The 26,092-nt window shown below is 39.6% G+C and overlaps 1 protein-coding gene across 4 annotated transcripts in view; it reads left to right on the plus strand.

Annotated features, from left to right (window-relative positions):
* UTRN (utrophin) overlaps positions 1 to 26,092 on the plus strand; it is a 389,350-nt gene that overhangs the window by 75,180 nt on the left and 288,078 nt on the right. For 2 of the 4 annotated variants that reach the window (XM_081943506.1, XM_081943503.1), the window contains exons 12-23: positions 547 to 697; positions 2,660 to 2,776; positions 6,221 to 6,322; positions 9,915 to 10,022; positions 11,322 to 11,501; positions 12,496 to 12,665; positions 13,814 to 13,940; positions 15,195 to 15,282; positions 17,255 to 17,493; positions 18,741 to 18,921; positions 22,547 to 22,698; positions 24,124 to 24,336. In XM_081943506.1, the coding sequence (XP_081799632.1) occupies positions 547 to 697; positions 2,660 to 2,776; positions 6,221 to 6,322; positions 9,915 to 10,022; positions 11,322 to 11,501; positions 12,496 to 12,665; positions 13,814 to 13,940; positions 15,195 to 15,282; positions 17,255 to 17,493; positions 18,741 to 18,921; positions 22,547 to 22,698; positions 24,124 to 24,336 (1,828 nt within the window). The remainder of the gene's footprint in view (positions 1 to 546; positions 698 to 2,659; positions 2,777 to 6,220; positions 6,323 to 9,914; positions 10,023 to 11,321; positions 11,502 to 12,495; positions 12,666 to 13,813; positions 13,941 to 15,194; positions 15,283 to 17,254; positions 17,494 to 18,740; positions 18,922 to 22,546; positions 22,699 to 24,123; positions 24,337 to 26,092) is intronic. The other 2 variants (XM_081943504.1, XM_081943505.1) reach the window with 2 other exon arrangements.

A 26,092-nucleotide genomic window follows, 5' to 3' on the forward strand; every position in this document is an offset into this window, starting at 1 on the left:
AACACTCAACAAGGTGACCACAGTGTGTGTGTGTGTGTGTGTGTGTGTGTGTGTGAATGAGACAGACAGACAGAGAGAGGGAGTGAGGGAGGGAATCAGAGAGAGAGACTGACACACACACACACACACACACAATTAAAGCAATTTTATTGTTATCTACCTGTATTTTTATTTTTGAAATTTACCGTGAGCTGCTGCATTTCCCAGCCTCGGCTTATACTCGAGTCAATAACTTTTTCCAGTTTTTTGGGGTAAAATTAGGGGTCTCGGCTTATACTCGAGTTGGCTTATACTCAAGTATATACGGTATATATTTGTACCATCCTACTTTGCAATGATTCAGATTTACTGAGATCTTGGTCTCATTTATTATGTTTGTGATATAATACAATTAGACAAAAGGCTTTTGATCAGCATGCTTAGAAATTTATTTCACAGAAAGCTAGGATTACCAAGTTGCCTGTTTATGTTATGATTACACTTAGGCAGAACTTGTGAACTCAGGGCTCTTTGGATGAATTACTCCTCTTTTTTTGACTTGGGCAGCCTCCATGATGCACTGATGGAGCTACAGAAGAATCAATTGCAGCAGCTGTCTGACTGGTTGACTTTTACAGAAGAACGCATTCGAAAGATGGAATCTCAGCATTTAGTTGAAGATTTGGAGACCTTTCAACAACAGATGGACGAACATAAAGTATTTTTACCCCTTTCTATAATACAAACAATAGGGGAAACCTATAATACTTTAATTTCTTGATTGTAACTAAATGAGAATTGTTATATTTTAAAACAAGTCCTGGATTCCCTTATGCCCGTGATGGTGAACCTATGGCACGCATGCCCAAGGTGGCACACAGAGCCATGTTGCCTGGCACGCACAGCGTCACCCATTCCTCTTCCGGGTTTTTGGCGCGCATGCACATGTGAAGCTGGCCTTTGCGTGTGTAGCAGTGCTGCAAACCGGAAGAGTTGGTCTTCCATTTTCCGGCGTGATAGTGTGTGCCAGTCAGCTGATTGGCACATGCGTGGCAGTAACCAGAAGACTGTGCTGGAAACTGGAAGTTCATTTTCCAGTGCACACATGCCCCCTTGACAGCTCCTCTTCCTGTTCACGGCCAAGACAAGTACAAAGTGCTCCCTTTTCGGCACTCAGTTCCAAAAAGGTTCACCATCACTGCTTTATGCTTATGATATCATACTGTGGTTAATGAGATTAAGCAGCATTATTCGTTTGGAATCCTACATTGTTTCTTTATTTCCTTGAAAATTAATGGCACAATGGATATAAACATCAAATTACTTGGATACAACAGGGCAAATATATATATATATATATGTATGTCTTTGGTTGTTCGGGTTTTCTCCCGCGTAGAATTGGAAGTATCTTCACGACGTTTCGATGAAGTCTCATTCATCATCTTCAGGCTGGTGCTTCCGGCTTGGTGCTTCCAGGAGCAATGTGAGATCTCAGCCGGTTCCTCCTTTTAACTGCCAGTGGGGGTTTGTGCTGATTGGGTGGGAGCTTGGCTGCATTCTGATTGGGTGGAGGTGTATTCTGATTGGTAGGGGGCTTGGCTGTGTTCTGATTGGATGGGAGTTTGGCTGTGCTCTGATTGGATGGGGGCGTGTTCTGTTTGGGTGGGGGCCTGGTTGTGCTTGTGTTAGTCTGAGTTGCAGAGGGATTTGAGCTGGTGAGCTGCTTTACTGTTGTCCAAACAACAGTAAAGCAGCTCACCAGCTCAAATCCCTCTGCAACTCAGACTAACACAAGCACAACCAGGCCCCCACCCAAACAGAACACGCCCCCATCCAATCAGAGCACAGCCAAACTCCCATCCAATCAGAACACAGCCAAGCCCCCTACCAATCAGAATACACCTCCACCCAATCAGAATGCAGCCAAGCTCCCACCCAATCAGCACAAACCCCCACTGGCAGTTAAAAGGAGGAACCGGCTGAGATCTCACATTGCTCCTGGAAGCACCAAGCCGGAAGCACCAGCCGGAAGATGATGAATGAGACTTCATCGAAACGTCGTGAAGATACTTCCAATTCTACGCGGGAGAAAACCCGAACAACCAAAGACATACATACAAACACCAGCGAAAACCTCAGAAAACAAATATATATATATATATATATATATATATAGATAGATAGATAGATAGATAGATAGATAGATAGATAGATAGATAGATGATAGATGATAGATAGATAGATAGATAGATAGATAGATAGATAGTGCTTAGATCTGGTCCAAGGGCCTGCACTGGAAATATCAAAGGATCGGCCGGTGGTGCCACTGCCAGTGAAAACTGAACGTTATTTTTGGCCGCAATGGCCTCCTGCAACCTTCTGCCTGTAAAATGGAGCTCAGAGAGGCCACGCGCGGCCAACCGAGGCGTCATGTTTGACCATGACAGCCTCCTGGAATCCTCTGCTAGCAAAAACGGAGCCTTGATGAGTGACGTCGAGCTGGCCATGCCCTCCCCCCCCAGACCTCCCGAGGTCAAACACAACCCCCACGCGGCCCTCAGTGAAATCGAGTTTGGCACCCCTGATTTAGAATGTTGCCCCTAAGAAAATGTGGCTTCCATTTTGTTCTCTGAACTTTCACAGCATCTGATCTTTCTAATATTGGAATCCATTCTTTCAGGAGCTCCAAAAAGATATTGAAGCAGAGCAGGTTAAAGTCAATTCGTTGACTCACATGGTGGTCATTGTTGATGAAAATAGTGGGGAGAGTGCTACGATTCTGGAGGATCAATTGCAAGTGAGTGGACGTTATTATTATTATTTTATTAGAGTGTGTATACTATATTGATCATTCTGCATGGAGTCATGAAGGTGAATGCTTTCAAAAAATGTTTTATGTATATATTTGTTAGATTTACTGAATATCCTGCCTTTCCTAGGAGCTCAGAGTGGCTTACATGGAAAGCCATTTTCATTTCTGTTGTTACACATACAACCTGCTTGGCTTGAGAGTAACTAGCCTGAAGTCACCCAGTGGATGTTCATGCGTTAGGGAAGATTTGAATCTGGATCTCCCTGAATCAACATTTGCTTGTCATCTTAGTGTCACAAAACTTAATAAATAGTAATGATATATGTTGTAGCGGTTGTATGGTCAATTAATTATGTTGATTGTTTGTACTGTCCCAATTGTTTTTACATATCCCACCTGGTCTAGCAGGAGAGGCATGCTCCAGGTGATGTTGGCTAAAGAATGTTGGCAGTTGGGGCCCAGCTAAAAGGAGGAGGGTCTTTTCTGCTCGCTGCTTGTCCTGTGTAATAGTATGCCACCCAGAGGTGGGTTCCTACCGGTTCGTACCAGTTCGGTCGAGTAGGTAGCAACTCGGCCTGCCACGCCCCCGAAGCGGTTCTATCGTCGGTACCGCCATCTTGATTTTCAGTTCTGCACATGCGCAGAACAATCTTCATTGCAAAAATGTATTTTTTCCCCTTTTCTAATGTTGTGCGCATGCACAGACCTTTTTAGGTGCAAATGCTCAGGCAGGCGCCAATTTGTTTGCGCGCTGAACCAGCAATAATGCCAGCAGCAACCCACCTGAGAATAAGTGAGCCCTGACCCTGCTGTCCTTTCATAAGGCCCTTACAAAGTGGTTTTGTCTGTGACCTTGGGGCTCTGGCATTGTGATATATCCCATCTCTTGGCTTTGTCAGTGATTATTATTTGATGCTCAGGCATGTATTTTGTTTTATTTGTATTTTATTGTTTTTCTAGCTATTTTTTTCTTGGTGCCTTTTAAAAAATATATATTATTTTTTTATTTTCAAACATACAAAATACACAGTAACAAAACTTAGACATAAACTACATTTACACAATACATTAGAACTTTATGTTCCTTCTTATAGCAGTTTCAAATTGGTGCAATTCTCCTTGTGTTATTTCCCCTTCTAATATATTTCGTTTGAGTTTCACCATTTTTAACCCTCTTATTTTACTTATCTATCTCGTATATTGGGTGATTACCTCTAAGTTTAAACTCTCGAGTGCATACCCGTATTTATTCGAGTATAACGCGCACCCCCTAATTTTCGATTAAAAATCGGTATAAAATTTTGTTTCACACCAAGCATTGTAAGGGTCTATTTATCTATTTCATTAACTTTTACTGAACCAATGCAAGTACTATTATTTTAGTATAATTCTCATTACATTTTGTTTATAAGCTAAATGTATTATATCATTTTGTTTGCTGTCCTATATCTGACGGAATCTTTTAAAAAATGATTTCCTTTTGATTTTGTTGCATATGCAAAAAGAAATATTTTTGATTGAATACATGTATAGAATAGAAATTTGGAAAATGTCTAGCTTTTTAAAGCTTAGAAGGAAGATGGGCTATTAAGGAAATAGGTTATTAAGGAAAAAATCCTACTGACAATGTAGTGAAGCAGAGGCACATGGAGAAGAGAAAATATGACATCAGTATAATTGAGGGAAATTATCTTTTACCATAAGTTCTAAGAATCACTGTACCTGCTACTCCCAGTAAAATATCTGCATGCATTTATGCTATAAGTAGAAATTCTGTTGCAATTGCCCCAATTGGTTCACATTTAAGGGAAATAGGACCCGTTCACAGGACCCGCCTCTCACCCTCTTCCTCCTGCCGACTGGAGGAAGAGGGTGAGAGGCGGGTCCTGTGAACAGCGGCAGCAGCGGCGGCAATAGTCGCAACTCAGCTGCCTGCCGCCTTTCCCCTCCTTTGTCTCCCAGCCGGGGCGGCCCGCCGCCGAGTTGCGACTATTGCCGCTGCTGCTGCTGCCGTTCACAGGACCCGCCTCTCACCCTCTTCGTGGGTCCTGTGAACGGCGGCAGCAGCAGCGGCAATAGCTGGGAGACAAAGGAGGGGAAAGGCGGCAGGTAGCTGAGTTGCGACTATTGAGCACGGTGCGGCGCCGCCTGAGGCCGGGATCGAGGCTGCAGTCCAGAAATTTACAATTTACAATTCGCCTGCGGCCTCAAAACCCCAGCCCTCGTTTATAACGCGCACCCACACTTTGATTCCTTTTTTTGGTACAAAATTTTGCGCGTTATACTCGAATAAATACGGTATATACATAGTAATCCTCCCAAAACTTTTACTTTTGGGCTTTATTGGCTTCTTTCATTGACTCTTGTTTCTTTCCTCCAACCACCTATACCATTTTTCCCATATCTGATCATATTCTGTCTCTTCTTTTCTCTGAATTTCTAGCTATTTTATTGTAACCTGTACAGTTACATGTGAGATGGGTGGCTATTTAAAATAAATAAATATTAATTCTTGAAGAAGTGTGAAATTTATTACGCAGATATAGATAAGATGGATTTAACCACGTATACCTGGTTAAATGGAACTTGTATTTTCATACAGCCCACAGCAATAAAAAAACATGTGTGTTTAAGAAAATTATATTATATATAATAATATATCTATGAGTTGCACAGCATGAACTATTCAAGATTTTAAAAATAAGTTCTAGTTATCCAAGATGTTTAGATGTTCATTTAAGTATAAGCTGAATATTTACTTGTGAAAATTAAAAAAATACTTCATGAACAGATGTGTATACGTATGCTGGGTAGTGTTTAGAATGGCAGTCAAATTAAATATTGTTTATTTTGAAAGGGAATAATGTGATGGCTATGTATCAAATGTGGTTGCGAAGTTTCCAGATGTTGGTCAACATTGAATAAAAAAAAAGAATTACTTGTAACACTGAGATCCAGATTAGAATGGGAAAAGATGATTGGCACAATCAGGAACACTTGAATAGCAGCTGTCAGCAATTATTTCAGGAAATTACATCTTTTTGCAGGATTGTATATGCAATGTGATCTGAGAAAGAACAAGTTGCTTCAGGGGGATGCTGACAGGTGTGTGCTGAATACCTTTCAGAAACCCTTCACAGTTGCACAGCTCAATTTTACCGTATTTCAATCATGTTGAGATTAAATAAATATCCATAAATCTAGATTCTGTCCAGTTAGCTTAGACTGATTATTAGAATCTTTCAAACATAGCAGTCCACTTAAATGGTACAGTTTTATGTCTTAGATTTGATCTTAATTGAGAGGCCATTTCAAAGTTGATAGTTTTGGATAAAAATAATACAAAAGGCTAAGTAGTTGTGAGTATTAATTTTGATTTTCTGTCTGCTTTCAGTATAATATAAGAATTTTTTTTGATGTTATTTCCAGAGACTTGGTGAACGCTGGACTGCGGTTTGCCGTTGGACTGAGGAACAATGGCTCAAATTGCAAGAGATTAATACCTCATGGCAAGAATTGTTGGAAGAACAGGTTAGTGATGGTAATCCCACTAATTCCTGCTTCTGTCGTTGAGTGAGTCCTGAGTAGCTTGCACTTTCCCTTCTGGTTGGAAAACAACTGATGCTGGGAAGTGAGGTAGTGAACGATTGTGCAAGTGGCCAGAAAGCTGTAAGTGAATGTTAAGAGAATAACAGAAGAACAGAGTTGGAAGGGACCTTGGGGATCTTCTAATCCAACCATCTGTTCAAGCATGAAATCCTATACCAGTGATGGTGAACCTTTTTGGTACTGAGTGCCCAAACTCCTAGAAGGTGCGCGCTCCGGAGTACCAGAAACCCCATGACCAGCTGGCCGGGGCGCATGCACACGCCAGCCAGCTGGTCTTCAGATTTCTGATGCTCTGGCGCGCGAGAAGACCAGCTGGCAATGCAACGGCACATGTGCCCACAGAGAGGGCTCTGTGAAACCAGAAGAGCAGCTGGTGACAGCAACCATGCCCACAGAAAGGGCTCTGCGTGCTACCTCTGGCACATGGGTGCCATAGGTTTGCCATCATGGCCCTATACCATTTCAGACAAATGGTTGTCCAATTGTTGAAAATGAGGATCACATGTCTGCAACAATGTGGCAGTGGCACTGAAGCAGAAGTCACCTGGCTCTGCTGAAGCTGTCACAATTTTGCCAAATTTCATTCCCTCAGGAATAATGAGTCCAGACATTTTGAAAGTTAACCGATTTGAGGTATCTTAGTTGAAAGGTTTTGCCCTTTGATGCATTGATTTGCCCAGCTAAAGGTTACACACCTGAGAATTTTGTAGTATATAGATTCTCTACATTACAAAAATCTGAAAAGGGAATTGATTTCCTTTCATATTTTTAATTCTATTTTTTTTTAATCTCCCGAATCTATGCCATAATTCATGTATAAAATTAAACTGTAGTTTTCATCTGAACCAGACAAAAAGCATCTATTAGGTCAAAGATGAACGTTTAACTCTCCAAGGTGATAGGAAGCCTATTTTTTGTTCTCTAAAAACCTTAATTGGTTTTGAGGTCCTAGTTCATTTTTGACATTAAAAAAAAAGAAAGAATGGCATTGTTAAGACTCATTAGAGCAAATGGGGGTTAAACAGTTCTGCCAGTCTTAAAAAATATTTATATGTAAGGATGTTTTAATAAATGATGTGTTTTCCCCTCAAAATGTTTTCTTTTCAACACCTGGCCATTTTATTACTAGTGGCAAATATTCATGTATTTATTGATTAGATTTCTACCCTAACTTTCCTCCAGGAGTTATACATATCAATCAGGGGTGGGTTCTGGTAGGCACTACTGCTGGTTCGCTCTTGTGTGCTTGATGCGTGCTGCACGCATGCATGCGCAGTGCACGCACGCAGTGAAATTAAAATTGTTCTGCGCATGCACAGAACTGAAAAACAAGATGGCGGTGCTATAGGTGCTGCCCAGAGAATCGGTTCGGGCGTGTGGCAGGCCTGGGTCACTGCCGGTTCCAGCGACCCAGGCCACCAAGCCACTACCACTTCGGCCAAACCGGTTCAAACCTGTAGGAACCCACCAATCCTTCTCCAGTTTTCTCCCATTATAACTACTACTTTGTGTAGTCCTTGTAGTAAGTGTGACTGGCCCAAAGTCACTAAGTGAACTTCCATCGCTGAGAATGGGCTTAATTTAGATTTCCCTGTTTCTAGTCCAAACAGAAGAACTGAACAGTACTGAAATGCATAAAATAATGAACTGTGGTGGCACAATGGTTAGAATATACTACCGTAGGCTAATTCACTGCTCACTCCAGGAGTTCGATTCTGAACAGCTCAAGGTTGACTCAGCATTCCATCCTTTTGAGGTTGGTAAAATGAGAACCCAGATTGTTGTGGGCTGATTCTGTAAACCGCTTAGAAAGGGTTGTGAAGCAGTATATAAGTCTAAATTCTAATGCTATAATCATTATGGGGGATTTTTGGGCCTGACTTGATAAAAAAGTAGTTTTTATTTCAGAAAATTGCATCAAGTAATGGTATTTATGGTTGAATAAAATTTAAAGTGTCTAAAAGTTGTTTTTTTTTTTACTATCAAAACAAAAAAGTAGCTGCCTTGCTGTCTACATGGTAGAGAATAAATCTAAATCATAGATTTATAAATCCATGATTTAAATCATGTCTATGTAACAAAAGATGACCTCAGAAGGACTCAATTAAACAGGATATACCTAGACATTATACCTTATAGTGGATGTGACTAGTGCAACTGTAGTATGAGATATTTTACCGCTCCTGCTATAAATAATCTGAGGATCAAACAGAATTAATTGAATTAACTTAAAGATAACTTTAAGGTTAATGACAGTTAATAACTTAATAAAAAATAGTGTTTGGGAAGACTGAGCCAAACCTGCACACGGATGAAAAGCAGACTGATCCTTGCCATAACTTGGTTCAAAAAAACTGTTTGGGGGAAGAAAACATTTGCTTATATGGGAGAAAAATGAAAGGTCTGGTTCAGACCTTGAACCAGATGAATTTGGTTCAGACCTTGGTTGACCTTTGGTTCAGACCCATTTGGTTCAGACCTTGAACCAAATGAAAGGTCAGATTCATAATAAATCTGCTTCTTACCTCTTATTGCTCAGTTTTGTCTCTGTTTTCATAATCTTTCATGTTCTCCTTTTCCTCCTGAGTTCATTTTTGTCCTGCTTGTCTCCCAAGGAGCTAAGGAAAATTACAATTTACTCAATCTCATCCATGAAAGTTAAGATTTACCAGAGTTTAACATTGACCTTATTTTTCTGTTGTTGAGTAGGAATAAACAGAGTAGAAAATAGGGATTAAATGTTGGGGGGGGGGAATTTATTTTGCTTTCTCTGAATTACATCTTTTCATAATTTTTGTTCGGGTTGGATTTAATGCTATGGTGGTACAGTGGTTAGAATGCAGTACTGCAGGCTAACTTTGCATTCCTACTGCCAGGAGTTCGATCCTGATTGGCTGAAGGTTGACTCAGCCATCCATCTTTCCAAGTTTGGTAAAATGAGGACCCCGATTGTTGGGTGTAATAGGCTGACTCTGTAAACGCTTAGAGCAGAGTTCCCCAATCTTTCTGGGTTTGGCAGCTTGAGGGGAGAGGGACAGGCGCCTTTATGGGCACATGTGAATGGGGCTGCAAGCGCACATGGACAGGGCTGTGAGTGTGCAGTACTTGTGGCGACGCTGCTGTGAGTGGGGTGTGTGCGTGCACATGTACACATGTGCACGCACTGGTTGGCCACTCATGCAGCCTGGTGGCCAACAAGTTGGGGACCCATGGCTTAGAGAGAGCTGTAAAGCACTGAAGCAGTATATAATTCTAAGTGCTGTTGCTATTATCTCCAGAATATCTAGCAATTGAGTTGTAAGACATTCCTACCCAATCATGGTTGTTGCATGCAGCATGATAGCTATTACGTTAAAAATGGAAACAACCCATAATTTTGTGTGATTGTAACTTAAAAGGCAGCTTGATTTTTGTTATGATTCTGGGATCTTGTTTATGTATGATGCAATGGTGGTGGTGTAAAAAATATAGGGGAATTAAGTAAGTATATTTATGGATATACTTTTTTCTTCAGTGTATGTTGAAAGCCTGGTTGGTTGAAAAAGAAGAGGCTTTAAGCAGAATACAGATATGCAACTTCAAAGATCAAACAGAGCTGGGTGCAAATGTTCGAAAGCTGGCAGTAAGTATTACTTTCTTGTATTGTAATAAATTAATAAATAATCAAATAAGCCTTATTTATTTATCAGACATACTACATACACACACATACAGAGTGAGAAAGAGGAGGGGAGGGGAGGGAGGGAAAGAGAGAGAGAATGATTTTTAAGGCATAAGTTGTGTCTGTTGCAGGCATAGATCATGAACAAGAACTTTCCCACACTCTGAAACAATTTTGGTTTTTACTCAAGGAATGCTTCTGTAGTAATATTACCCATAATGTTTTAAACGGCAAGGTCTCTTCTTATGTGGGAAATTCTACTAATATTTTCAAGATTCAATGCACTGGAACCTCTGAATGGTACTAGCGGCCTGGAACTCATTATTTCTGTAATCATTCAAAATAACATTGCAGCCTCATTTCTCCAAACCTCCTATTTCCAGGATACATACCGTAGGTAGTCCTCACTTATTGATTGCCTTGATCAGCAGTCATTTGAAGTTACAAAGATATTGAAAAAAGAGACTTACAACTGCTCTTCAAACTTAGGCTATTTCAATACAATACAATACAATACAATACAATAGTAGAGTTGGAAGGGACCTTGGAGGTCTTCTAGTCCAACCCCCTGCCTAGGCAGGAAACCCTATACCGTTTCAGACAAATAGCTATCCAACATCTTCTTAAAGACTTCCAGTGTTGGGGCATTCACAACTTCTGGAGGCAAGCTGTTCAGGTGGTTGTGATTTGGGTGCTTGGCAGCACAGTGCATTTACTATGGTTGCAGAATCCTGATGTCACATGATCACCATTTGCAACCTTAACAGATGGCTTCCGACAAGTAAAGTCATTGGGGAGACCAGCAGGAAATCACATGTCATGATCATGAGACATCATACTTAGCAGTTGTGGGTGATTTGACTAATTATCATAATCTGAATTGACATTGAAAATTGGTCATGATCCCATGATATTTCACTTTTTACAATTGCATTGCTCAGTGATGGAGTCCGCCACTTGCAATTGGTAAGTCAGGACTACCCATATTGGGCTTCAGTTGCCATATTTTCAGCTTGTTGGTTGTGAATTTGGGGTACAGCCCATTGGAAAACAGGCTGTTCTAGCAAGAATTCAAAATAAATAGTCTCCCGTGGAAAGGATATGAATGTTCTGGAAGCTCATCTTTCTCTGTCCATAATTACTATTCTATTGGAATTTACAAATGTACAAACATCTTACATTCTAAGAAAGGTTTCTGTGGGGTATTTGAGCAAAAGACATTTCTCTAAGATGGCATGGCTGTTGTTTTTTCACTGTCAGATTCTGAAAGAAGACATGGGAAAGAAGTGCCAGATGTTAGAGCAGCTGAATGAGATGGCCCAAGATTTGGCACAACTCCTGAACAACAAGAAGGCATTAAAAAAAATTGACAGTAATCTTGAAGAACTCACACAGAGATGGGACAACTTAGTTCAGAAACTTGAGGATTACTCTAATCAGGTACCATCCAAATACTACCTTCTCTTTATGTTTTCTTTGGGGCTTCATTTGGATATGAATGTTGTGCTGCTTTTACCATATTTTTCAGAGTATAAGATACTCCGAAGTATAAAGCGCACCTAGCTTTTGGGGAGGAAAACAAGAAAAGATATCTGCCCCTGCCTCCCAGCAATTTGCTTCTTTGTACCAACACCAAACATCCTGTTTCAGTTTCAGTTTCAACACAGCATGATTAGCACAAGAAAAAAAACCTCTGCCTCTGCCTCCCAGCAATTTGCCTCCTTGCAGCAAACAGCCGTTTTCAGTTTCAGTTTCAGCACAGCCTGATTAGCATAAGCAGCTGTTTGTTGGCTGAATTGGCCTCCTGATGATCAGCTGTTTCAGGCTGCAGGGATTGCCACAGCCTATTGCCGTCTCCGTGTGCCCCATTTTTGGCCTCCACATCCTGTTTTCAGCCTTCATACACCCCATTTTCAGCCTTCACATGGCCCATTTTCCTCCTATTCCAGGCAGCAGGGATCAGAATGAGTGGAAAATGGGGCATGTGGAGGTTGAAAATGGGATGCGCAGAATGGGATGCAGAGGCCAAAAATGGGGCGTGCAGAGGCAGCAATAGGCAATGGCAATACCTGCAGCCTGAAACAGCTGATGGTCAGGAGACCAATCCAACCGACAATCAGCTGCTTATGCTAATCAGGCTGTGCTGAAGCTGAAACTGAAACAGGCTGTTTGCTGTTTGCTGCAAGGAGACAAATTGCTGGGAGGCGGAGGCCAAAGGGTGGGGGCCGGCAGGTGGGTGGGGCTACATTCGGTGTATAAGACACACCCAAATTTTCACCCTCATTTTGGGGGGGGGGGAGTGCATCTTATACTCCAAAAAATATGATAGATAATTGCATTTGTGATTTTAAAAGTTGTCATTCATTGAATTTGTTTGAATTTTTTTTCAGTTTCATTTAATCAAGATTGACCCCTGTCTCCACTGTTACTTTAGGTTACCGAGGCAATTGTAAAAGTTGGAATGCCCCAGATTTCTCAGAATGTTCTTACCGAAACAATCCTGGTCAAGGAACAAAAAATAATCCAGGACATCCAAATGGAACAATCTCCACCACCTCTACCAAGGAGGCGGCAAACTGGCCTGGATACAGAAATGAGAAAAAGGTAAGATGACTTCTTGGTCTGGGAACATCACTCCTTTCTCACTGAACGTAGGACAATATTATTAACAAAAAGTATTTTCTTTGCTTCCAACACCATTACTTTCCCTTATATGATGATCCATTTGTTTCCTTCACACATTGGGTGTAGTCCCTTCGTGACACACCACTTTTTGTTTAGCGTGTTATATGAAGCCACTCAGTGGGTGTGTTAACTTGGCTTATGGTTTAATGTGGGTGAGTTAACAGAGTTAATTCAACTAATTGGTGTTAAGAAAATCAAGACTTAGTCCAGAATGTACCTCAGTTTATTTTTACCAGGTGCATGGGGTTGATTACAGATGAAAGCAGTCAGTTCCTTTAGAACAGGGGTGTCCAAACTTGGGAACTTTAAGACTTGTGGACTTCAACTCCCAGAATTCCCCAGCCAGCCTGGCTGGGGAATTCTGGGAGTTGAAGTCCACAAGTCTTAAAGTTCCCAAGTTTGGACACCCCTGCTTTAGAATTAACAGTGGGGACAGAGCACTGGATAAACTGCTTTTAGCTTTTAATGGATGGGGTTTATCTCCTTGCTTCTCTGAATGTGATGCTTCCCAATTTCAAGTACAGCCATCTTCTTTGGTCATGGGGATGAGGGCTGGTCCAACAACAGCTGTAAGTCTCTTCTTGCTGCCATTTTTCAGAAAATAAAATAAACTTGCAATAGTGTCTGCACTTGCACTTTCTTGGCCTGCCAATGTCTGGATCAATCTAACTCAGGGGTGTCAAACTGGAGGCCCGTGAGTCTGATGCGTCATGCACAGGCCACGCCCACCCCAGCTGTGTGAATGAGAAAAACGTTGCAAAACATCACATGATGGCAACGTGATGTAGTGAGTTTGACACCTGTGGTCTAACTGAACATAGTTTGAATGCAACTATTTTCTTCAAGACAAACTGTCTCCTCCCCCCTCATCTAGGAAATGTTACTTAGTTAGTTCTCACCAACATTGTATGTTGGTCAGCCTGTAACCTTCAACAAATACATTTTAGACAAAAGATAATGGTTTAACTGGAAAGTTGGGGAGGGGAAAAGATGATTAAAATGTTTTCAGATCTTTGAATTTTGAGTGGAAGGAGAAATTATTCCAAACATTGTTCTGATTCTTACAGTAGGCTCGATGTTGAAATTGCTGAGTTGTTGAATGGGATTTTAAAATCAAAAGCTGCCATTCAGGCCATAGAGATCAAAGAGTACAAGAAGATGAGAGAGACTTCAGGCATGAAAGAAAAACTGAAGGTAAAGAGAAAAATGGGAAGGCATTTTCTGTGAACTCATTGTCTTGCTAACAGCTGGAAGTAGAGTCTGATAGGAAAATTTCATCTAAATTGAGTTCTATTTATAAATACCTTTTTGGCTAACATAATTATTCTCTACTGGCTACAAATAATGCCCTTTTACTAATGACAGGCAATGCTTAGAGGTTTAATAGGCATTTCTGGCTTCTTTCCGGTTTCCTCCCTTGTAGTAAATTCTCTTTTTACTTTGGAGAAGGAAGAACATTTTTAGAGAAAATCTTATTCTTACATATGGACCCTGCAGAAATTCTCTCAATAAAACAGAAAATAAAGTGAAGTCATGATTTCAGACATCTAATAATCTTACAGTCTACTCTGTGGAGAGAAGATCTAAAAAATGGAAATGTTGACAATAATTGTTTTAAGTTCATTTTAAATGGTTTAATTTAAGAATATCACCACAGAGATACCTCCTATGTGAAATTTTGTCTGATATCATAGAGTTGTTTATGACCCGTGGTGGGGGTGGGGCACTGTACAGCTTTTGTCTTTTTTTAAAATATCCTAAATGCAAATTGTGAAATATCACTCAGATCGTTTTCTCAAAATGTTTGATTATAGCAGCTACACTTTGTGAAAAATTGCAATCTGGAATGTTGCTATTGAAAGAACCACGTTACTTGCTGCTGTAATAATTATATATATTTGGTGGGTACTTCCAGAGCATTTGACACTTTAATGGATTCTTTCCCATGAACCAGAATAGCCTGTTTACAAGGATCCTTACACATTATTTTACAAAGACTCATTTAAGTTTTCTGTCACTCTGATTTGATCTACGTGTCACAGTAACATCAGAGAGAGACAGAAAAATCAATGACTAATCTGGAGACACAATGTTTAATTTAAGTAAAGATTATTTAATAAGTGATAATTGCCTGACAGTGGAGTTTCAGAGTGTGATAAGATGCACAAAAATATGTAAATATCTGAGGAGGATATAGCGTTTGAAGACTTCATTAATTTTCAGCTTGTGATGCATGATGATTTTATGAAAATATGACCTAAGTGAAAAGCATTTTGATATACAGTAAATGCATCCTCATCTGGTTTATTATTTAGTGCTGTAATTCTACTGAAAAGTTAGAATTACTAGTTACTAATTGCAGAGGTGGAACAAAAAGGCCCAATTTTGCTTAGTGGAATTTTTAAGTGTTTAGGTTTTCACTTTAAGTTTTACGGCTTTGATTGACAGGCAATAAAAAAAGAAAGAGTGGAAGAAGAGAAAATGTTGAATGAATTGAAACAGACTGGAGAAAATTTGCTAGACCAAATGGGAAAAGGTAATGTTATGATATAATGGAAGGGAGAAGCACATGTCTTTTCAATTATTTTCTCCTGTTCATGTTTGGAATTTTTAGAAAGTATGAATCCATATGGATGTGTGTTAATGGAAATTTGTGACAATGCTAGCTATAATTTAATGGTGATGAGGCTATATAGTCTATGTTCTAATTATCTGGTGTCCTGATGTTTTGCCAGTAACAACAGTGGCTGGCACCTTCAGAGGTGAACGTGATCTGCTTTGTGGCAAACTCCTCAACAGCTCAGGTGCAACAGAGCAGGAACTGACTGAGTTCTTGCTTTTGTTACAAAATTAAATCTCTAAGTGGATTTGTCAAGAAGTACAGACTACTTTCACTTCTAAAGTTGTCAGGCACAATTGCTGGCAAAATATCAGGATATCAGATAATTAGATCAGAACTTATTAATCCAAACGTTTATCACCATCAGACCGACAACGAGCACGATAGCCTGCATTGATATACTAGGTCAGCGATGGCGAACCTTTTTTAGCTCGCGTGCCATAAGTGGGGGGAGTGCAGGGGGGTCATGTGCAGGCTTGCCGCACCCATAATGCAATGTGTGACCCCCAGTGCGCATGCGCGCACTACAGGCGCGACCCCCCATTTTTACATGCTTTTTTCACCCTCCCCAGGCTCCAGAGGCTTTATAGGAGCCTAGGGAGGGCGAAAACAGCCTCCCCCGCCTCCACGGATGCCCTCCGGAGGCGTCAGAGAAGCCTCCGGAGGGTCCCTGAAGCCTAAAGAGTGCTCTCGGAGGATCGTTTTGAGCACTCTGAAGGCATCAAGGACCGTCCGGAGGCTTCCCTGACGCCTTTGGAGCGCTCAAAACGATCCTTCTAGCAAACCGGAAGTGACTTCTGGTTTGCTCACAGGGTTGTTTTGAGCGCTCCGAAGGCGTCAGGGAAGCTCATGAAGGTTCCTCATTCTCAATCTGTGCTCTTCTCTCAAATTGTTCAAGGCAGCAGACATAAATAGGAAAGAACCAGCCATCCAGCAGGGCAAAGCAATTGACACAAGTGAAACTATGCAGGAGAAAACAGGAGTTAGTTTCTGAATGGAATTGGAATATTTTGATGGTCATAACTGTTGTTTCAGTGCGCACAAGAATTTTGTGCGCATATGCTTTGCTCATGTGCATGCCAGGTGCTATGACATGTGCACATTTGCACAAAAACAGGTCTGCACATGCGCAAAACGTAAAAAAAGAAGAAATTAAATTTGTGCAAATACAATTGTTCTGCACATGCTCAGAACTGAAAATCAAGATGGCAGCCCCATAGGAGAACCGGTTCGGGGTATGGCAGGCCTGGGTCGCTGCCGATTCCTGTGTCCCAGGCTGCAAACCACTACCGGTTCAGCTGAACTGTTCCGAACCGGTTGGAACCCACCTCTGATCTTGACCCAGCAAAATTCAGACAGCCACACAACTGTTATTAATATTGTATGGTTTTTAATTGAACCAGTTAGAAGATTTCAGCAATAAAACTGAAACATCCAGACACAGATTAATACAGAGAATAGATGCCTAATAAGGAAAAGATGTGTGACTTTCCCCCTTGCTAATATTCATGTATTCGGTTCTGTTGATCAGTCGTAAGGTTTTGTGTAATTTCTTAATGCAAAGGTACACTTATGACAATGTTTTTGTCTGCTTTTGTCCTTTTCATTAAGAAGTGAGAATTTAGTTAAAGGAAGCCATGGGGTGCTAAATATAAACATGCTTTATTAAAAAGATATTGTTTGATCTGTCCCTTGCACGATGCCTAGCCATAATGTGTTTGTTTGTTCAGATATGAACTAGCCTATTGTGCCTTAGAACGATAAGTGAACTCATCCATCGCAAACCTAGGGCTCAAAATCCTGCTTCAGCATTTATACCTGGAATAGAGCTGAAATAAAATCTTCCATGCATTGCAACTTGTTCAGTTGATTCCTTTTCTTTGTTCAGAAGGGCTTCCTACTGAAGAAACAGGCAATAGCCTTAAGAGGCTCTTGGCAGAATGGAAAGGGGCTGCTTGCTACTTGGAAGAAGTGGCAAGAAAAATGCAATATCAGGATGAAATCAATGTTTACTTTAGTGAATTGGGTGAACTCGATAAGTCTGTCAGCGAAAAAGAAACATGGCTGCAAGACAATTCTGCAATAGTTGAGCATCAACCATTAGCAGTGCTGCAGGAGTTGTGCCAGGTAAGCTTGACAACTTTGGTACACAAAATACAATTATTTATGTTTGACCTATACCACTAGAGTACAGTTGTTGTCTCATATGTATGTGCCTGGACTTGAAGATGATCTTGAAAAGGTCTGTTCAGGTATACTACCAGGCGAGGCAAGATGAGTCAAGCCTTTTCCATTATGGTACTTCATCTGTGGAATGTTCTCCAGAGAGAGGTTCATCTAGATCAGTGATGGCTCACCTTTTCTGGAGCAAGTGCCCAAAGTGCAAACATATCTGCAAATGTGCATGCGTGCACCGACCCCTCAAAAATGCAATGCACATGCAGCCCTGCACATGTGCACCCTGCGCATGCGACCCCCCCAGTCCTCCCCACACATGCATGTGCATCCCCGCACATGCCCTTGCCTGTGCATGCACGTACCCCCCCCTCATGTGCCTGGCCCCGTGCATGCATCCCCTCCCCACACAACCCCTGCCCCTGCAGATGCATGGCAGAGACCTGACGACCAGCTGGCCGGTGGGAGGCATGCACATATGTCTGGTGCAGCTGAACTAGGGCAACGGCTTGCATGTCCACACAGAGGACAGTGCATGCGACCTGTGGCACACGTGCCATAGGTTCGCCGTCACGAATCTAGAGTTTATATTATTGTCTTTCAAGCACTTATATGGACAATAGTATTTCTCTAGTCATTACATGGATGTATTTCAGATTTAATGAATGTTGTTTTGCTCTGGTCTTATTTGCTTTTGTTATTATACTACCGTGTTTCCCTGAAAATAAGAAAGGTTCTTATTTTCTTTTGACCCCTGAATTATGCGCTTGTCCTTATTTTCGGGGAGGTCTTATTATTTTTGAGGTGGAGGAGGCGGCGAACGTGGCCGGCTCATGGCGGCTGCTGTATTGCAATATTTTCGGGGAGGGCTTATTTTGGGGGGGAGGGCTTATTTTAGCGCATGCACTCAAAAGCCCAATTGGGCTTATTATCCGGGGAGGTCTTATTTTCAGGGAAACAGGGTATTATGACAATAACGGTGACAATGATGCTTTTATCTAAATATCAAAATATTTATATATTTAAATAAATAATCTAAATAAATACATTTAGATAAATACTTAGATAAACAATATATATCTAAATATTTTATATTGTAATTTTAATCATATTTGTAAACTGCCAAAGAAATGAGGTTCTTGGAATCTTTAAAAATGTTACATTAAAAATAACCAGTGTTGGCATTCTGTCTTTCTTAGAAGGAACTCACAAACCTCTTAAGTCTGACTCCTCAAATGGAACATCTAAAGATCAAGTGCAGGGAGTTGACATCTCATCCTGCTTCTCCAGACTTCATTGAAGATAGCTTTTGCTCTTTGAACAGCCGCTTCAGTTCTGCCCAGCAGGAACTAGAACTTCTTCTGCAGAAGCTGAAGAGAGGTGTGCTTTGATTTCTATAAAATCTCCCTTCCTCTCCTTTGTATCGTCTTAAGTTTCCTCTTTTGCTAGGAGCAAAAACCTCACAACGGGGGCTGCTTTCATCTTAGATTTTGGCAAATGCTATATAAATAACCACGAGCATAATCTTTAAAAAAAGGGGAAGAAATAGTTTGGCCTTCTTTTTGTAATGTCAGAAATATCTTCTTCGCCACCCTCCTCCTAGCATCATCTGTACTTGGATTTTTCTGGAATGAATGAATTTATTAAGCAAATCATTCGAAAAGCTGGTGAAAAGAGAGAGTATGGAATTTTCTTAGGTGATGTCAAAACATATACCGTATTTTTTGGAGTATAAAACACACTAAGGTTTTGAAGAGGCAAATTAAAACAAAAAATGTTTTGCACTTTGCAGACCTCCCAAAAACGACCCTTTTTTGGTGAAAACAGGCCACTTTTTTTAAAGGAGCATGAATAGCCTTTAGGACGCTTGTAGCGTACTCCTGGGGGGTGCCCCCCCACGAGCAAAAAAAAAAGGCCAGTTTTTGCAAAAATTGGCTCATTTTTTTTAAAAAAAGGGCATGAATAGCCTTTAGGAGGCTTATAGAGTGCTCCTGGGTGCTGAGGGGTGGGAAAAACTGAGGGCAGAAATGATTTCTGCCCTCTTCAGCCGCCAGGAGCACTCTGCAAGGCTCGTAAAGGCTCTGAACGGCCATTTTGGTGAAGGGGCAGGGTTTCAGGAGGCAAAAAATTCTGTATTCAGTGTATAAGGCGCACCCAGATTTTCAACCTCTTTTTTGAGAGAAAAATATACTCCAAAAAATACGGTACTTGTTCTTATGTATATAATGCTCTTTTTTCTTTTGATTGTATTGATTCCAAGGTCAGATTGCCCCATTGGTGTTCTTGAAGGACTTAGACAGCGTGGGAGTAAAGATGACCATCTAAAGTGGCGAGATTTGCTTTTGTGTTCTGTGTTCTATTAAGCACTTTCTCTTATGTCAGACTGTCAGAGTTCAATCTGTCAAGACATCCCGTATGTCTAAAACACAAGAACTGTCTTCACTTTTGTTGACCTTGAATAGAAAGTCTTAAGGAGCATCATTTGTTATGATGGTTTAATGTATACCCTGCCAGACTAAATGTCTTCCTTGGGCAACTAAACAAAAATCACCCATATAAAATGTATTACTTAAATTCAGCAATAAACACAGAAAATGTCAGTGTCAATAAAACTTTCCAGTAATACCCAAATGTCAACATGCTTAAAGTTATTACTGCTCAATGCTGCCTTAGGTCGAGACAGCTTTTCTTTCATGCAGCTTAAGTATGCTTGCAATTCCCTGTAGATTTTTTTAAATACTTGGATTCAGATGCCTTTTTTTCCTGTGGAAAATGGGTTCCACTCACAGAATCTTCTTCTGCTTTGGAAGAAAACATGGATTCTGCCCATTGTTTTGATTTTTATTTGTGGATTTGCTGCCTTTTTGTCCTTATTCTAGCTTACTAATATTAACCTTAATTATTATACCAAAGTACCTCTCTAGTTAATACACCCCTAATTAAGTTATGTCAGCCGAATGCACAAGTAATGTTTAAGGTATGTAGAACAACAAAAGCAAATCAACTCAGCTTCAAAATATATTTTAAATATGTTCTATCTATCTATCTATCTATCTATCTATCTATCTATCTATCTATCTATCTATCTATCTATCTATCTATCTATCCATCCATCCATCCATCCATCCATCCATCCATCCATCCATCCATCCATCCATCTATCTATCTATCATCTATCTATCTATCTATCATCTCTCTCTCTCTCTCTGTGTATGTGTATGTGTATGTTCCAGCATAACTCTGGAACACCTTGAACAATTTCAACCAAACTTGGTACACAGATGACTTACTCTCTGGAAAAAAAATACTGTGGGGGTAAGACATCCTTAACATCCCTTGAGGTGTGTGTTCTGTTAAGATACAGCCTGCTGTGCTGTAAAATGGCTTCTACTGTACTGCTGTAAAATGGCTTCTACTGTATAGCGCAGTGGAGTTGCCATGATAACGGTACTCCACAAGAGGGCTCTCTCTTGTAAGGGGAAAAATCCAACATTAGAAAATATGTTTTCTCCGAACATTCCCCCCTATAAATAAATACCTGCGCATACTAGGGTTATCATCTAGTATTTTATATTTAGGAAAATAGAATTCTGAATTGAGGTAATGTTTAGGGAAAAAAAGAACAAGAAGAAAATAAAAACAATGTAGCAGTTGCCTTTGAATTATTAATTGGATATTGATTTTTGTAAATAGCAGAAGGTGAACATTCTTATTAGAATTTAATAATTTGAATACTTCAAATTTCCATTCCATCAGCGAGAAACATCTTATCATAACCCTCCTTTACAAATCTTCAAAGGCAAAGATAAACAGTTGAAGCATCTTTTTCTCCCCCAACAATTTTGAAGGAAAAGTGAAGAGAAAGAAAAAATACGAAAAGTTTAAACCTGAATTCATTACTTAGGATACAGCCACTAATTTGCTCAGTTGCGGTTGATAAAACAAACAGATGAAGCAGACATAGCTGTGAGACTTGATTAACATTTATGTAAATGACCAATACTGCAGATGTTTCTTTGAATGCTAGTTGCCAAAGAGCGCTAGAAAAGAGGCAATAACAAGTTCTGTAAGCCATTCTGGACCATAATCAAATCCTATCAATATTAGCATACATTCAGGACTGAATTAAACAGAGCAGCAGCGCATCAGAGAACAGTATTTATAGTGAAAAGGCATAAAAGAGACACCCTGGGAAGGCTGCCTGCAATCATTATTTGACATCAGCCATCCAAATAATTGGTCTTTTAAATGTAGATCTACTGTACACTCTTCTGCAGGGATTCACAGTGCAGTTGAGATTTTTTTTTTGAATCAACGATTCAATTGGTCAGATTTATGCCCACAGACAAAAATCCTTGGCTTCTAACCCAGCCTTTTCTGTTGATAGATTCCAACCCTAATGTGATTCCAGCTGTCATATAACTACTCTGTATTTTGAATTATAAAGAAAAATCAATATTACATTGTGCATTAGCTTTCTTCAACCTAATTACTTCCAGATCAGAGCTCCTCTTGACTTTTGTTGGGAGGAGAATGTTGGCCTCAGATGATAAGTGTAAACAAACATGTACCGGAGTCCTGTTTTTTGCACTGACTTTGCAAGAGTTTTAGGAAGCAGTTTGTATTCGCCACAAGAAACTTTAAAAAAATGTTTTGACCTAGTAATTATCTTTCTATAATTGAAAAATTCTGTATGCAGGGGTGAAATTCAGCAGGTTCTGACAGGTTCTGGAGAATCGGTAGCGGAAATTTTGAGTAGTTCGGAGAACCGACAAATGCCACCTCTGGCTGGCTCCAGAGTGGAGAGGGACTTGAGATTTTGCAGTATCCTTCCCCTGCTATGCCCACCAAGCCAAACCCACAGAACTGGTAGTAAAAAAAATTGAATTTCACCACTGTCTGTATGTACTGTGCAGCAACATTTCTATCAGGTTATATTGCATTTATATTTTTGCTTCAAATTGTATAAGCAAGTTATTAACTTGACTTTAAATACTTACTTTAAATGCAGAACTTGAAAGTCATCCCCCGAAGACTTATTTGGATTCTTTGAAAAAAATTAAGGATGAGTTGAATGAATTGGAAAGCAAAGTACACTCCATCATGAATTCAGTAAACGACTTGACTCAGGTTGAAAAAGCCTTGCAGCAGACAAAGGTATGTTTCTTCTTGGCACTTGATTCAATTCTAAGTTCAGATGCAGCAGAATATGAGAGGATTGGTTTCATGGCTTTATCACATTACGTTTTTAACTTTGGTGACTCATGTTGGGATGTGGGTGGAAAGTTTGATTGTCTTCTCCATTTTTTAAAAACAAAGTTTATGTGTGAAAACTGCTGCTCAGTGACAGAGCACTAACAGAGACATGGAATGCAGAAACGCAGACAAAGAGAAGGTTGCGTCTAAAATATTTATTGAGAAAAACTTCTTTTTTCATATAAACAAAGCTTTAGAATATTTAGGAAGTATTAGCTAAACAGTTTAAGTAACCAGAATACTTGTTTCCTTGCAGAGCTGTCAATTTGCAAGTGCAAAGGAATGTGTGTGTGTGTGTGGTGGTGGTGGTGGTAGCTGAGATTAAGCAGATCACAAATGTTAATTTATGTGATGGTCATTTGGCAGATTCCAAGTGACTGGGAAAAATGAAGATTTGAGCAACATGATTCTAACCTATTTCTGATGTGATCAAAGCAAGATATAAAATTGATTCTCCTATGTATCATATAAAAACAGATATATTAAGGCAATGTCTTTACTAAATCAATTGAACCAAAGGTGCTTTTTTCAAAAGGCAATTGGACTTTGTTTTCCCTTGATGACATTTCATTTCTTATCCAAGAAACTTCTTGGATGAGAAGGGAAATGTCTTCAAGGGAAAACAAAGTCCAGAAGCTTCTTGGATGAGAACGTCTTGAAAGGAAAACAAAGTCCAAAAAACACCTTTGGGACAACCATGACGTGGGTGACTGAGAATCTCCATAGATAAATCAATTGAAGTTATTTTAAAGCACAAAGCTATCCCATTTCTAGCAGCTAAACTTGCTGAGAATGGGTGATTCTGTGACAATACCCAAAACTTTCTGTAATGTAGTTGAATCCGTTAATAGGTAGAAAGTAAGGTCAAGAAAAGCTCTTAAAGAGAAAGTTGAAATGCATTGTTAGCAAGTCAGGATTTATTTTATCTAGGCTTTTCCATCTTGGGTTGGGATTTTAGTTATAGTTAGTTAATTGTTCCTTTGATGTCAGTGGCTTGGATTGTATGTAGAATTTAGTTTTAGATTTTCAAGTACTGAAGGTAGATGGAATGAGAGGGATGTCTCCAACCATTTTTATTGTAAACTGCTGCCTAAAAATCAACACAAGATGCCAATACAAGAATCGGGGTTATGGACTAGTTCAATATTTTTAAAAGCTTTTAATTATACAGTATAACTTTCACTTTGGCACTGGACAACATCCTAATTTGATACGAAGGTCAATTCCATTATTCCAATACATCAAATATATTTTATAGGAAATAAAACATGAAGGAGCACCATTTTATATAAATATAATTAATATTTTTATATTTATTCACTGCAGATGGTTTGTGAAACCCTAGAAAATCAAAAAGGCATGGTCGATAAACTTGTTGCAGACACACAAGTATTGGAGAAGCATATTTCTGCTGAAAAATCAAACCTATACAAGCAAGAATTGAAATGTTTGCAAGGATACAGGGATAAATTAAAACTAAAGATTTCTAAATATGTTCACTTATTGGAAGAAACTGTTTCCAAATTGAGGACATATGAGGTAACTAGAAATACCTTTTGTTTAAATACTTGCTTGTAAGTATAATATTCCTCTTTCTCAAATTAATTTATATTCTGCAGCAAACTATAATGTTTATATGATTTCAAATGTATATAATTATATGAGTCAATCATTCTGCAGCCAGAAGTGATTGCAGTGGGATGGGAAAAATAGTAATAATATACCGCCTTGTTCAGCGGAGAATCAATCTAAAAACCGAATAAGCAGAAATAAATTGTTTGAGTAGCTTCTTCTTGAGAAAGTTTAAAATTTTGTATCTAGTTGGTAACAATGAATGTTGTTAATGCCTGTAAATATAAAATTTAAACTTGATGTAAAAGTCCAGTTATTGTATGTATATACTTATCTTTCTTTATCCGTTTAGACATTTCTTTATGCTAAAGTTAATGAAAGATGACCTGAATGGTTTCCAACTACTGTTTAATAGAGAAAATGAGGCTTGATTTATTACCTGACATTTAAAACATTTATTTCCTGCATGATTGTTTTCTTCTCTCTGCTGAGGAATGACAATGAATATTAACTGTTTCTGTAAAGCCGGGATCATGCACGCAGTGTAATCAGAGAATGGATAATAGACTAAAATAATGGTCCAACACCTTTCGGGGCTAGTTGGCACATTTGCAATTATGAAAACATGTCATTGGTGCAATCCAATGTTCCAGAAGTCCAGAGCTTCTGGATTCACACAGTATTGCTACACTAGGCATTCTTGATAATAGTGTAATATTAATCATTTGACCTCTGGATATATTTCCTAAGAAAGAACTAATAGGGTGCGCTATTTTTATTTTTGAAGGATATATGTGAAGGAGCTCACAGGGCACTCAGTGTTATTTGAAGCGAAGTTCAATGGACTATTTGCGAGATCATATAAATCTCATATAATCATATACACCGAAGAATTTGTCTCTCATCAGCTTGATGGGATGAAGATATTAGTAGATATGGAAGTTATGAAACATCAAAGGAAAAAGTGGTCAGAGAGAATAAGAATAAACACCTTTGAGTTTGAGAATCAGAAAAAAAATATTTTGCTAAGGACAATACATGGAAAAGGAAAATGGAAACCAACAGGAGAAACATATGACAGTCAAGATATTAACTATTAGTGGGGTAAACTAGAAACCTAGAAGCAAATGGTAGAATAATGTTTTGACCAGAGATGGTCTTTAGCCTGTTCAGACCGGTTCACCCGAACCGGTAGCGGAAATTGTGGGTGGAGCTACCAACCTGTCCACCCGTCCCCATTCTATGTCGTCCTATTTAGGCACTTTTTTGAGGGGTGCATGTGCAGAAGGTGCACGCGTGAGCAAAGCGCATGCACGGAAGGCTGGGCACATGCATAGAAGTGGTATGAAGTGGGCGCACGTGGGCGGGGCAAACTGTTGGTAACAAAATGTGGAACCCACCGCTGATTCTGACAATATTTAGAAGGGATGAATCCAAGGGTGGGTTTTCAAGAACAGGAAAAAATGTTTCTTAAATGCAATTGAGTCAAAAGGGGAAAAATAAGAGATTGATTTTGGAGAGTCCAGCTAATGGTCCAGGAGTAGTATTTTAATACCATGTAAATGTTAGTCAGTATATAAAGACCTCCATTCTAAAAATAGAGAAAATAGTATGTTCCATCAGTTTTGGACACACTTCATAAATAAATCAGCTGAAAAATAATAATTGGAGATAGAGCTAAGAATATAAGAACTGGACAAACAAGGCAGAACATGTCAGTATG

This window comes from Natrix helvetica, assembly GCF_964273705.1.
Source record: "Natrix helvetica genome assembly, chromosome: 2".
Taxonomy (NCBI): Eukaryota; Metazoa; Chordata; class Lepidosauria; order Squamata; family Natricidae; genus Natrix; species Natrix helvetica.